This window comes from Phalacrocorax aristotelis, chromosome 9, assembly GCF_949628215.1.
Source record: "Phalacrocorax aristotelis chromosome 9, bGulAri2.1, whole genome shotgun sequence".
NCBI lineage: Eukaryota > Metazoa > Chordata > Aves > Suliformes > Phalacrocoracidae > Phalacrocorax > Phalacrocorax aristotelis.
In genome coordinates, this window is record NC_134284.1 from 25043897 (window position 1) to 25058962 (window position 15066).

At 38.7% G+C, this 15066-nt stretch overlaps 1 protein-coding gene across 2 annotated transcripts in view; it reads right to left on the reverse strand.

Moving 5' to 3' along the window:
• BEGAIN (brain enriched guanylate kinase associated) overlaps positions 1 to 15066 on the reverse strand; it is a 156520-nt gene that overhangs the window by 45781 nt on the left and 95673 nt on the right. Inside the window, exons 5-6 of one of the 2 annotated variants that reach the window (XM_075103912.1) lie at positions 13487 to 13543; positions 8689 to 8755 (exon numbers count right to left, since the gene is read on the reverse strand). In XM_075103912.1, coding sequence (XP_074960013.1) covers positions 8689 to 8755; positions 13487 to 13543 — 124 coding nt within the window. The remainder of the gene's footprint in view (positions 1 to 8688; positions 8756 to 13486; positions 13544 to 15066) is intronic. The other variant, XM_075103913.1, reaches the window with a different exon arrangement.

A 15066-nucleotide genomic window follows, 5' to 3' on the forward strand; every position in this document is an offset into this window, starting at 1 on the left:
CTTTTTAAAATTTTCTCTGATTACTGTGGAGCTTTTGTTATAAGAAAAATACAAGAATACAACAGTTAGTGGGATGTTCAAGCTTGGCATTTTCTTCTTTTTATGATAGATCACAGGAATTATATGTATGGATGTGCTACCAATGCATCTTCTGTGTCTGTAACACTTTAAAAGATTTATTCTGCAAAACAGAGCTATGGAAATAAGCAGCATCTTTTTCTCTGATAAATCATGTATTCCCTCAAATCTAAATTACTGACCTGATCTAATTTGTCCATGAGAGTTAAATTATAGGATTTATCTTTTTTTAATAAACAACACTGCTTGCTGATTAAAAAAACGACCTGGAGCAGAATCTGATTTCTCCTCTTGATTTCCAAACAGTATAATGTTATTAAAGATAACATTGTGGGGCTATAGTGTTTTGTTTGAGGATTTTGATCTCATGCTTTATGGCATTTCACTTGAAGAATGATTTGCTCTTAATATCGTATTCTACCTTGTACCAGCAAAGGTCTTGCAAAGATTTGTTTCCTTGACTACCCCATGTCACAGGCTTGAAACATAATTCCATCACAGCAAAAGAAAAAAAAAATCAACACCGGTGTATAATTAATAACGTATCAGAGAAAGAAACCTGGTTAGTGACATGCTGTCAAGGTGCTGCTTGTGAAGTAAAGGCATGCTTTTCTTTGCAAGTGATTTGTAAAACATAAGCAGGATGATTATTTGTCTTCCCAGCACAAAAAGTACTAGTGTTGTTATTTAATGTTTCTTCAAGGGGGCAAGCATGCATTGACTAAGGTCAATAGGAATATTGCCTTTCCGAGCAGAGTATGTCAGTTCATATGACTTATCACTGACAGCTGTAGGGTTTTGCTCCTTATTTGAAATAGAGCCAACCTACATGGCATGCACTCTGTAAAAGGACATTATAATAAAACCTGCTTACATCTGCACCTACTGCTAAAGGTCCTCCTGTCACAGTGACAACTGGAAATATTCCTGAGGTTTTCAGTTCAATTAATACCCTTTGCCTTTCATGAACTCAGGGTAAAGGCAGCTGTCATCTCTTATCCAGCTCTTTTGGAACTGAAATCTAAGCACCAAATTTAAGTTATAAACAGGGATACTTTATCTAAATTCAGTGAGTGCAAACAAATCTGCCCCTAGGCTGGGGAAAAATCATGTCATTCCTGGCCTGGGTTCTGCTTAGATATGCTCTTTGATATAATATATGGTTGAACAGGGTATCACTGCACATGCTGATTGCTCCTTTAAACATGAATTAGCTGCTGCTCGCCTTTTTCAAGTGCTCAGGACTTTACTCCAGGCACCAGATATCTTCTGTGGCAAAAAGTTTCTTTGCAGTCTGTAACTCATTTATCCTGCTGACTTAGAATCAGTTCTTTAGGAAACCAGCAGCACTGAGGATTTGCTGTCTATAATTGAACATAATCAGTTTGTTGCTGAACCCTATTGAGAGCAGAACCAACTTGTTAGAAGCCAGAGGGAGGGGTTAACATGCCATCACCTTCCTTGGTCTCCCAGCACTGCAATTATGCTTTAAAAAAATATCTTACCTATCAGCTTATTAAGAGCCTTTCTAAGCTGTCTAGTCAGCTTCACAGCCTGTGCTCTTCCTGCTATCAATTTAGATGAAGCTGACAAAATGTGCTTATAGCCTTTCTATGTACCTATCATCTCCCACATTTCACATCAGTGGCATGCCTTGCCAGGGTAGAACACTGCTGGAGAATAAAATGCTAAATAAATTATAGCTGGAGGGAAAAGAGATGGTGTTGATTTATGCTTATTCCCTGAAGTCAATGTAATAGTATTTTCTGAGGCTGTGTTAGTGACAGTAAGTTGAAAAAAGAAATGTTTGTTTCTGGAGGAAGGAAGATAAAGAAAAAAGTACAAGATTACATATTACGTATTACATATCTAGTGAGCAAAGAGGACTCTGCTGGAGGTACAGGCCACTTGTGATAATAAAATTGACCAAAGGTCTTCTGATGTTGATGACCCTACACATCTGTAGTACTATTCTGTGAGCATAAGGGATGCAGTTAGAACAAGACAATATACAAATCAGTCTTTCTCCATCCCTCTACTCATTGTCTTATTATCTCAATTAATTCCACATTCCCTTCTAAACAGACAAAATTATATGGGTTTGACTTCTACAGATGCTATACTATTTCCAAAAAGTAATTTTCTTTATTTAGAAATAAAATACAGAAAGAGATGACAGAAAACCCCTATAGGAACCTAAACCGAATGGACCAATAGTCCATTTGTATAAGCTTTTTTTCTTTCTTCCTTTTTTTTTTTTTAATTGTGATAAGGCCTCTCTTTGTCATTTTCTATTTATGTTGTAAACAGGAGATAAGTAGCTGGCATCGTAAATTAGATCTAAGAGAACCTAGGAAGTCCTTCGATCCATTTTGTAGGCAATGGATTTAAATAAAGAAGACCTAGAAGTTATTTGGAAATTTGCTCCTTGCTTCTTGATAACCTTGGCCAAGACAGTTCACTCTCTGTGCCTTGTTTTCACATTCACAGATAATGCCAGCTTTCGTGAAGGACTTTGAGATGTCTTGTGCTTGCTACACAACACCTTTTCAGGCTTATTCTTACTTGTTCTTGCTTTCCCTTTCTTTGTGGTGAATTGACAAATAATCACAAAAGGCCAAGGCAGATACAAGGAAGGCGCAGGTCAAAGATACCCACATCCCAGAAGTATGTATCTATTCTTTTCAGCTACTTTGAAAACAACAGCTTTATCCATTCCCAGCTGGTCAAGGTGGTAGCTCTGGGAGGTGTCCTGAGAAGCAGAGGCCAAACCACTGAGAATAGGGTGAAGAAAATGATCAAAAACCTCAGGAAATTCATACCAGTGGCCAAGAGATGAGACACATGCTGAGAAGGAAAGAGCTCTGGAGCTTTGTCATGCAACAGACAGGTTGTTGGAGTAAGAAATGTCCATTGTCCATTTACAGCTTCCTTAGGCTGCTGGTATTTGTGGAAATGTCCTACTAAGAGGAGAGACAGAGCAGAAGCTTTCCCATGGCTTTGGGAAAAAGGAAAGTAGTTTCCAGAACAGTCTCTCACAATGTAGTCATCTACAGCAGTTAGGAAGAGGCTGGACTGCCTTACGTCAGGAAGAAGGGTGACCATGTCAGCCACATAACAATGGGATAACAACGGGAACTGAATCTCCATTCAGGGAGAGAAAGGGCTGAGGATGTCCAACAGCCTGTGTGCGCTGCTGTGCTTGGGCAATGGGGAGCTGTGTTCCCAACTTACCCAGGAGGATTCATTTATTTGACTGCAAAACTGATGGATCTACCCAGTCTGAGCCTGTGTGTCAATGTGTGTGGGTTTAAAAGGCTGGTCTTATTGCCTATTTGACAATATTTTTTTTTTACCTGGGATATGAGTGTGGAAACAGTTAGTGAGAGATGGAAATCTTTAGTATAAAATTCCTGTAAGCATAAAAAGATGAAACCTAAAGGCCTCTTAGAGATGCATTTTTTTAAACTGCTATTTTTATAAATGACTTGTTTCTGTGGCATTTATGGTCATTTCCTTCCTTAGAAATGTTGTTTTGCAGTTGTTTTTGTCCACAAAACATGGACCTTCTCTGGCTTCTGTCTTAACTAACCAATCAGTATAAATTTCTCTTGAAATTCACAGCTGTCTTCACTGAATGTGAGCAAATGAGCCTGTCAGGTTGAGCTGACTAAACTTTTCTTGTCTTTGGGATGCAAATCCTTTTAAGAATATTTAGGTCATCTCTATTTGATTTTTGTGGTACATACAGTAGGGGGGAAAATCAAGTTGTTCTTCATAAATGAAAAAGATGTGCTTTAAATCACTCTGTTCAAAGTCACTGTCAAAGTCGTCATCTTCCATGCAGGAACCTAAACATGCTGGGCTTCTGCTTTCCTTAGGTTTGTGTCAGAAATAGGCTTTTTGTCCATTGCCTTCATCTTTCACTTATGATTTAAATCATATTGGGGGGTGACTGATAGCTGTCATGGGAGACTCAGGTGCAATCTAATGACTGGTTTAAATTCCAAAGCCAAAGTGCTGGTAGTTAGATGCTTTTAATACCTTACTGAAATTGTTCATCCACTTTCCATATTCTTTACGTTGCTGGCCTGGACACCCAGCAAGCTGCTTCCTTTAAAATAACATGCCCCTGACACAAAGTCTCAGAGCACCACTGAAAATTGCTCAGCTCATATTTAATTCAACTTTGGGTTTCACCAGCTGGAGATGCTTGGGTATATATTATGGTCAGCAGACTGGAAAGCCCCAGATATTCAAGAGCTGGATAAATAACTCTTAATAATATAGAGCATAAGGTATTTGCTGTACCTCTTAGTCTTCCTCCAGCTCATAGGCAGAGGAAGAAACAAAATAAAAACCAGTGTAGTGCTCAGATAGTGCAGCATTTCAGACCTGATCGTCCTTAAGAGAAATCCCTTTTTACTGCTGTTTTATGTAATAAGAAGTTCTTCCAACTTTATGGCTGAGTCACACCCCCCAGCCTGCCTTAATGTAAATGAAAAATCAAGCATTAATGCGATGTAACGGTTTCATCTTGGCAGATGATAAAATGTATAATGCACTGTGTGCAGAGGGATGATGCTGGCTTTGCAGAGGCGGGAACCAAAGCCCCAGTGGCTGAGGCTGTGACAGGGAGCCTGGCCCGTCTGGTGGAGCTGCTGTCCAACATCTCCTACACTGCAGAGTGTAGGAGTCCAGTCACGTCGTTGTTGTCTGACAGCATTCAGCATTGCTTATGTTGCCGAAAGGTCCTGAACTGAGAGAGAAGAAAGCAATTTCCTTCCTTAAAAACAGCAACCAAACCCAACAGGACTGGGGGATGACACTTTGAAGAACCAGAGGTTTCAGTTTGGCAGCAGTCTTGAGAGATATGGGTTGGCAGACCAAGGATTATGTGGGAGAAAGGGTTTACAGAGTGGGTGCATTGTTTTATCTGCTGGTGCCCCAGTCATCAGAGGGCTATGTTCCTTACCACAGAGCTGTCACCTTCCTTGTCCACCTCCAGTGCTGCCTGCGTACTTTTGTATTAGATGCAGACAACATGCATTTTAGACCAAGCAGAGGTTACATTCTGGCCTCTTGAGGGACTGCATTATACCACCACACTGTCCCTCTGTCAAATGGTTATTTTTGAATTACAGAAAACATTTTAGGATGTTTCTGGAGAGTATGGTCTCCTGAGCTCTTTGCAGCTGGACTTCTGAGATCAGGTTTTTTGAGAACATTCAAAATGCAGATGAGGGAGGAGAAATTGGTGCGATTTTCATTAGCAGTTAGCTTTATTAAGCAGCTATTATTAGGTATCTAGCAGTTATTCCTAAATGTAGACACCATTAAAAATCTGGCTTATGGCTTTAAAGGTAAAATTACAGAACCAACCGCAACCGAAAACCTTAAAACTTTAGAAGCTTTTTAAAACAGGTTGCTTAATTCCAGTGAGGATTGCATGTGCAATACAGTTGGACTGAGATCATATAAAGGATTTCTTAACATGTGGTTGGGATGACTTGCATAATCTACTTATAACTGCTGTTTGTGAGCAGCAAGACTATGGCAGAGCATCCTTGGGAAACTCAGACCAATGCCAGGGAAAGTGAAGACAATTAGAAGTAGATACAAAAAGTTATTTAATTGAACAGTCCTGTGATGCAGTCACAGTGCAAAATTTAAGGGCTCTGCTTAGCCTTTCCCCACATCTTAATGAAAAAAAGTATTATAAATCTAAACTATTTAAGAATACAGCCTGTATATTCCCCTGCTTCACCAGTGCTTACAAGACCAAACAAATCTTCTCCAGTTAAAGACCCCAGCTGTGGTAAGAACAGGAGTTTTATGAGTAGTGACAGCAGAATTTTAGTTCTGTGCTACATGTGCCTCTACAGTGTCATGTGTTTAGTCTTGCCCATTTAATACAGCAAGCAAACTCTCCACTGATTTCAAGACTGCATTTTTTAGCTCTTACCCAACACAGACACTGTTGTTTGTATTTTATATTTTTATTTTGAGTTCTGATGTGGTAGAGGTTTCAGTTGGATACAATTTGCTGTGATCAGAACTGTGCTTTCAAACATTTTTAAATATTTTATAGGTTAGCACTCAAAAAGAAGCAGAGCCTAGACGAAAAATAACTGCTACTTCAGCTTCTTTTCTGTGACTGCTGATGAATTAATGATTATTTTTTATATCCCTTATACTAGTAGACATGAAAGGCTTTAACATCCAGGATGCCCAAAAACGTTAGAAGAAGGAAACCAAGGTGGAGTCCTAGATTAGTGGTGGTGATCTGGGGCCAGTCACTGGGAGAGGGGGAGTTGTGGGTCACCTGTAAGGACAGGGAGAAAAGGGTCTTCTGGGAGCATCCCAGCTCACCCACAGGTACATGGAGCAAGGGACTACTGCCCTAGGGGTCTTCTTTTCCCTACTTGTTGCATTTGGACACACTAAATGGTCAAAACTTGTGTAAGGATCTGGGTGTGTGTATATGTGTGTGTGCATGTATACATGGCTGCATATGTCTATAGAGGGATAGGGTACGGGAGAGAGGGAGAAGGTAAACACATGGTTTATTATTTGAATTTGTATAAAAGTAGAGAAATGAAAGGCATTTGGTTTTGGAATGACAAACTGACTAAATTAGACCAAAAAAAAACCCCAAAAAACAGCTGTTCCTCCTAAGCAGGAAAGGGAAAGGTATCGAAGAGCCCAGTCCACCATAAGCTGTTGATTAAACAGACCAGCTGTTATTTAACCCAACTTTCTCTGAAGTATTGAGGGTTTTTAGAGAGCCCTGAAAATCAAATGGTTTGTCTTATCTAAATCAAATATGGTACTATTTTCACCATCTTTTTGTTTTTAATAGATTTTCCACCTGACAGTTGCTTGGTTTTGTTTTGTGCCTTTGGTTTCAGTGTTTCAGAAGGCAAAGCAGTCTGGAGTTAAGTGGTGTACAGAGCCTGGTTGATCTTCCTCAAGCCTCTAAAACTACCTTCGATGACTGTCATACTAGTGGGATAAAGAAAGGTGCAGTGCTCCATGGAACCAGTCTTCCTTCTTTCAGTGCTGTGCTCTGAAATCATTGCTCAGAGTTTGAAGTGGATGCTGAAACATCATTCAAATATTCCTTGTTTTAATCTGAAATATCTGATGAAAAAGAATGGATTTTTTGCAGTCCTTCTATCTGATTCTAATCTTTTTACTTCATTTACCAGTCAGAATTCTTCTACTTTATTTACCTTTTGTAGCGCAAATGTAATAAATATTAGGCCACAGATGAAGACAAAATCCCGAAGTGATTTGGGTAAAATGAAAAAGAAAATAACAAAAGAAGAGTGGAGAAAAAAAAAACAGTAACATGAGATCAAATGTGATTTATGCTTGTACAGTGTTTATACATATATTTATGAACAAACATCAGCTATAACTCAGCTGTAACTTTGCCCTGCTGTTAGCCAGTTACAAAAGCATGAGTACTCTATTCATTGTCACCTATTTAAACAGGCTCCTGAGATAAGAATGATGACATTTTCAAAAATTTGTTTCCCATTTTTTAGTAAAGTCTGGTGTCTCTCCAGTATGTTGCCATAGTCCCTATTTACTCTCAAAGCACAATAATCTGTTCCCCTCATTCCAAGCTGCCCACCTGTGCAAATGTTACTTATAAGACATGTAAAATGTAGTTTTATCCTAACATCTTATAGTTGTACATCAGGACTCTGCCTGGACCAATAGACTGTTTGTGTGTATGCACTGTGCTTGCCCAGGCCACGCTGACTATGGGGCTGGGCAGGAGGGGAGCAGGGGATGACTGATCCTACTGAGCTGAGAGAGAAGGAAGCAGCTCAGGCTGTGCTCATGACCTAAAGAACTGTGGAAGTTCAAAACTGTTGTTCCTTCCTCTTTAAATATTGCCCTCACATTTCTCTGTAAATTTTCTCCCAACAGTGAGTATAATGTCCCAGCAGCATTAGCAATGAGCCAGGGCACTAAAGGCATTGCCATTTCTTTTTAATATCAAACTATTTTGAATGAATGGTGCTGTGTCTTGTAATATTAGTCCTAGATGTGGAGCCCATAAATGGTACAGAGATTTCCTCACTCCATTACTAGTTGGCCTGTGACAGTGACATTGACATTGCGGTTGCAGACACATGCAGATCAGAATTAATACATTGAGATTGATAGTTATGACAGCATATAACAGTCAGACCATCCAAGCTCTATTAAATCACTTAATAAAAGCTGAGTGAAAGTCTCTAAGAAGCATGAGAAAGCCTTGGATTACCTTATTTAAATTTGTTACTTAATGAAAACATAAATATTTAAAACCCATGAAGTTATTAACTAAATTAACTAGAATTATTTTAAAGGTACAATTTTCTCAGCCAGATCATCAGCCAATGCAATCTCCATTTAAATTGATGGAGCTATGCTGTCATACACAGCTTCAGCTCTAGATCATGATACCAATAAAGTTATATATCTTTTTTCAGCATACTGCATTTGGTGAGTGAGGGTTTTTTGTGACAGCTATGTATGTGTTTGTCCTATGACTTAAGAACCATAAAACCACATTTAATATATAAAAAAAGTTCACTTATGATAACTTACCATTCTATAAAGTTTATCCTCCAGATCCTGATTAATTCTTTGTAAGGCTAGGTAATTGTTTTGTATCCTAAAATAGAGATGATATCATGTAATTTAATGCATTGTTTTTCATGTTGTTTTTTTAATCTGTAATTTTCACATCAGTACAAAACCTTGGCTTGCACTACTTGAAGTCTATTTTCTTATCACTCCTGTGGCCAGTCAGTGGTTGCCTTTGAAATAGTAATTACTACCTACTTCCTAAGCAAAATTTCTTTGTCATGTTTGTTTGCTAGATTTAGCAGCAAATTCCATCAGGAAATGATGTCTGCATCTGTGTGCAGACATGCATCACAGAATGGAAACCTGCACAAAGAGCTTATAGCTTTACATCAGGCTCAGGAATGATATGTTAGAGAGTAAGCTTGAGCCGTATGCTTAGAAAGTACAGAAAAAGATTTATGGAGCTCCCTTAATAAGGATAATTGCAGCAGAAACCTAATGACTGTAGCAAAAGCAACATGCAGGCACCATCACAACATAATTTAGAATATTCCTTCTTTTGACAGAAGTGCAAAGAATTGCCTATTCTCTCTAGTGCTAAACATATCCTCTTTTTTCAGGAAATACATTTAGATAGCTTAGCCTGGAAAAGATGGGTATTTATTTTTATCAGCACTGAGAGATTGAATGGACTTACAAAAATGAAACTTCCCTCCTTATTCCAGAGCGATACACCAAAGAAAAATTTCAGCCTGTACATCTTTAGGTTGCTTAGATGGTAACCCTGGTTTTGTAATGAACAAGCTGCATAGCCTATGGGAAAAGCATTGCTATTTTGGTAGTAGCTGTGCCTTTCTTTTCACAGAAGGTAAGGAGGGTACCTCCTTGTTCTTGTTTGACCATATCACCTCAGCAGGATTTATAACCAACGTAAAGCAAATGTTAGAAGCTCAGCTGTGAAAAGTTTGCCTGAATACATCTATATGTTTGTACCGAGAATCTTAGGTCAGTAGGTTAAAGTATTTTCAGTGGTGAGTTGATTTTAGGTAATGGGCAAGTACTTTCACTGAGAGAGTGAAATGTAATACATGGAATAATGTGTGAGATGTATTACAAATTCATTCAGCAGAAAACCACTTCCTCCAAGAAGCCTGGATCCAGGTGTAGTTTCCGTGATGATCAGGAAGGGACTGGGATTAAAGAAGTCTCTTTGGCTTATCCTATGGCTAGGAGTGGCTGTTGAAATCAGAAGCAAGATCTGCCATGGCTGCAGATCGAGAGGTCCAGCCCTCCACTTCATGGCAGTGAAGTGATGTGATGGTTCAGGCCCCTCCATGCATCTGTTGCCATGGAGATTTTCTTTCCAGTTAAATGATCAAGATTCTCCATTCTGGCGCAGGCCAATGGTTCATGGTGTCCCTCCTGAGGCATGCAGACCTCCTGCTGGGGCTCCCAGTAGTACCATAACATCTGCTGCACGGACTTGGGAGGGGAGGTCTATGTTGAGAGCAGCTGCTCTGTAGGCATAAATAATGACATCCCCACAGGTGCAACTCCCCAGAGTAACCAAGGTTCAGCCCAGACTCAGGGCAGCCGTTTCAAACATACACTATGAGCCTGGGGGAAGTTTCAGTGTCGCATACATTTTACAGGGCTGCTGAGCAGACATTTCCTCCCTGTAAGGAGGATCTGTGGTAAAAAGTGTTTGCTAAGGTGGCGACACAAATAGGCTGAAAATCTATGAGACTTGTACTAACCTACGGCTTAGTCATTATTGACCAGTTCTCACAGTGAAATTGCATAGATGTCCAGGTGACTTAAAGGATTAACTAAAGTTTATGGATCTCTGCATAGTCCATGCTCCTCTTACATGCAGCATTTGCTCCTAAGCCTCTGTATAGACATTTATTTCTGCAGCTCGAGGTATTCCTGGGATTTTCATAGCTATTTAGCAGAATCAACACAACAGAAAGAAATCTTAGGGTACCCTGTACCCAGCTTTTCATGGCAAAGGAGAAGGCAGAGATGATCTTGGTAAACCAGTGGAAGCAAGGAGGTTTAAAACTGGCTTTGCCTGCAAACAGCTACTTAGCACTAACATAGTTATGTTTTGCTGGTAAGGCTGCGTGCCATGGCGCAGGGAACAAGGATTTAGAAAAATAAGATAGGAACTGCTGACTGAGACCAGAGGTGCCCCGATACCTTGTTTGTTACAGGCTGCACTTTTTCGCTAGTAAGGCAAAATAGAACGGGTTAAGCACACTTTGCACCTAGGCAGCTTGTGGCTTAGCTAGGGGTGGTGTAAAACGGATGTAAACTTTTAGCAACTGCAACCTCCTAAAAGTTTGCATAGGTTCAAAAGCATCTGAATAAATTCCTGAAAGAAGAGGGGAAAAAAAAATTGGTTCAGGACTTTTCTAGCTCAGGTCTCTCTGTACCCCAGTCTGTTCTGCAATATAGACCTATGTGGAGAGCTCAAGGGGGACATTGAAGGTTCCCTTTACATATCTTTAAGATCATGAATTGCCAGCAGTAATTGTTACTTGGATATCTGGCTTATGATGGTGGCAATGCATTAATGGGTTTGCTTCTCAGCTTCTGTTGGCACTGTTTTGATATGGGTAACTGGAAGATCAGTTACCATTAATATAATTGTTCCTGGCTGGCAACACTTCCATGCAGTAGATGGTAGAGGGGTTTTGCACAAGCTTATTACAATCTATTTTCTCTCCTTGTAATTTCTCTTGTGTTTGCCCATCAAATTTCCTCTGTTGTATGTTTAGGTGAAAGTAGCCAACAAACCCTAGTTCTCTAACACATTCATTTTGCACTGAAAAAAATTGACCGCTTCCCAGTAAAATCAAATCCAATCTAAACAAAAAATCCACAGTAAGTAGGAAGCTGAGCTTCAAAAAGTGTTTCTATTGAGAACATTATGCAAAGGAAGTCAAAATAAGCACAAACACGTGCACACATACACAAGCACATACACATGCACATATACGCATAAAACCCAAATTGGAAATCTACTGTGCCAAAAGAAGTGTCAGCAAATGTGGGTGGCAAGGAGAGAAGTGGACCCAGAAATATACAGAAGAAAGTGTTAAAGGAATAAAAGAGGAAGAGGGTAATCATATCGATCTTTAAGCAACACTGTAAAATAAAGGAGGAGTAGGGAAAATTATTCCACTTTGAAAATGATCAGATGAGCAAATGGTAACTTAACCTTGTTTGCAGAAAAAATACACCTCAATAGCCGGAACCTTGTGAAGAATGAAACAAATTTTAATGTTGTAAATCTGGCTTCTTTGTAAATAAAGTGAAGAATAGGTCAGATTCACTACTCTGTGGAACTGTTTTAAGAATAAACTCCTGTGAATCAATAACTTATTATAATTTTTGATAGCTTTTTGTGTTGTCCGTATTATTAGGTGATACCCATGTGCCTCCAGGTGCATATATGTGCATGCATTAAATGAATGTTTAGATTCTCAAATAAATTAGGGCCTGATGAAAAGTATTCTGACCAAATTGAACATTACATATCTGTGCTCTAACCCAGCAGACAACATACTTCTTTCTAAGGCTGCAGATCACCACTAAAGAGGAAGTCTGCAAAAGCCTCTGTTTCTCTGCTTCCACTCAGTCTCAAGCACTCCTAAGGCCATGAAATATATCTGAAGTAAAGCACAGGCTTGGGCTGACTTTCTCTAAAGAAGAGAATTTCACCCAGAGTGCAGTTTAGATTTGAAGGGTGACTGTTAAAATAGTAACTTCCTGTTCAGAAAACCTTTTGCCTCTCTGTTATCACAAGTTGCACCATCTTCCTTATGAAAACAAAAGAGTTTTCTCCCCATTTATTCCAAAGCTAATACAGGTACAGAATTCCTGTTCGGAACACCCCTTCAATCCATGAAATGTCTTGCTTTTGGTGAAACAATTATCTGTGGGGGCTAATCTCAGTGTTAAATACATGCTTGTATGGGCTTATTTCTCATGTCTTAAAATAACTCTACTCTCTGGTATAAGCTAGGGTGGGGACCTTGACAAGTTGCTACCCAGGCTGGGGTCTAAAACAGGAAATCCAGAGTGATATTTGGAGATGAGTTTTAGTTCCAAGACTGGTATTTGAATAGTTTTTAAATTTTACCTTAAAAAAGCCATGTTGATCATGTCAGGTAGGGGACCACTGTGAGGTGTATGAAATCCCCAATCTGTTTTCAGTCACTTTTCAAAGCTGAACCTATGCTTCACAGTTAATATTTTCAAACCCACTGAGTGCTGCCCTGATCTTGCTCCCACTGAGCCCAAAAGAAAAGGCCACCCCTAAATATTTGTAGAGAGGTTGAAAACTTGACCAGCAAGCCATGTAAATGGACTCCCTGCTTGGGTAAGAGAGGGGAGGCCTAGCAGCAACACAGGTAATTCTGGATAAATTAAGTCAATAAAGGCTTTCAGAAAAGAACAGAAAAGGATGGCCATTCAGCCTCATGGAAGAATTCTTCACTTAACAGTAATAGAAGTTTAAAAACAGAAATGTTCTCTAGTATGCAAGTGGGATCTTGTTACACAGGCCTTATTTATTAGGGGGGGTTTAATTTCTCTCCCTGTGCAGTGAATAAAGCAAGAGGCACATTATTGAAACTAATTCTAGCTCCTTGTTTTTCTCACACTGATCTTCCTCTGTGATGTGTTGCTGACACACTTTTGGATAACAGTTTTGTTTCAGACATTATCCTTCTCCAGGTTGAGAAATCTAGTTGTTCAACTTGTGGTATGCCTTGCTATTCTCAATAGAAACATTTTTAAAGCTCACCTCGTAAAATATTTTGGGCTTCCAATATGATATGTCTTCAGGGGAGTAATCACCTGCCTGAAACATAATTTTTAATATAAGTTTTCTTCATAATATGGTACAATGCTCCATTAGAATATTGGAAAGTCAGTTCTACTAATCTGATGTTTGGTACAAGTGCTAGACCTTGCCACGAGCAAAAAAATGACTTTCTGGCCTAAGTTTTGAAGGGTGCTTAACTCATCAGTGTAGAATGAAGTTGATATGAGGCTTCCTACTGACTAGGAAGCCCCTTTTTATTTTTAACAGAAGTGGGATGGTCAGCCCCTCTGCTAAATAAGATGCAGGATTTATGGCAGCTGTGCCTGAAATAATGTTTCAGGAGAAAAAAGTACCAGCATTCCCTGTCCTTAAAGCTGAAATACATTGGAACAACACTACATCAAGAACGAAGTTACTTTCAATAGCTCTGCCCTAAGGGAAGTGAGAGGAAAAATTTTGTTGTCAAGAAAACAATATGGAGAATCTTCAGACTGCTTTTAATAGATATGTGTAGATTTCAAGATCATCATGACTCCTGCTGATTTTGGCCTTGTTTTAAGAAACCTCCCCAGTTAGGGAAGCATTTAAATTATAAGATCACACGAGGATGTTTCCTAATTTGAGGTGTTACATCCTCTTTCTGTTTAAAATTTGCACAAAATGGTTTGGTTGACTCAGTTTGTTGGTGGTTTCTGCTTCTGTAAAGACTTGAAAATATTTCTTTGGGTATAGCCCTGGAATGATTCATTCTGAATTTCATTTTGACTCATCCAATGAACTAAATCAAACAGTTCAATTATCTACATCAGTTTAGGAAAGTCCTTACAAGAAATGCAAATACATTCCTGCATAAATGGATAATTGTAAGCTCAGAAGTTTTGCAGACAAATGAAAAAATGGATATTAAGTATCACTGATAAATTTAAAGCTAGATTACAGACCATTTTAATCAGTGCCAGGAATGTCAGGAGTGCATGCTTGTTATAATTTGTCATTAACATTAACTGGGCCCCTCATTCACAATAGCATTGTACCACAGCTTCAACAATTTTAAATAATAGGTTTTCAGTATCATTCCATTCTACTTGGGACAAAAAAAGCAAACGATTTGCTATAGCATAATGCAAAATGTCATAATACTACGTGAATTGAACATAGTCTCAGCTTTGAGTGATGGAGGTCTGAATTTGGTTTTCTTCTATCAGTGCAATGGAGAGTAACGACAGAAAAATATGCAGCCAAATGCATTAAAAAATCTATCTGTATATATATGGTAAAGTATATATATATAGTATGTTTATAACCTTTCTATGTGTAACACAACGTGGCACTAACCCACAGGTATGCTTACATGTAAAAGTCATATATGTACCTATGTACATATATTTCTATTTCTATGTTTATTTTCAATACAGACACATCTTTCATATCACATGTAAATAACTTCCTGTTGTATGTCATACATATTAAGTGAAAATATATACTCAATGTGAAAACACAATGTGTAGTCAATAAATAATAAATTATATATATTTGAGACTTTGTGCTTGTATTTTTAC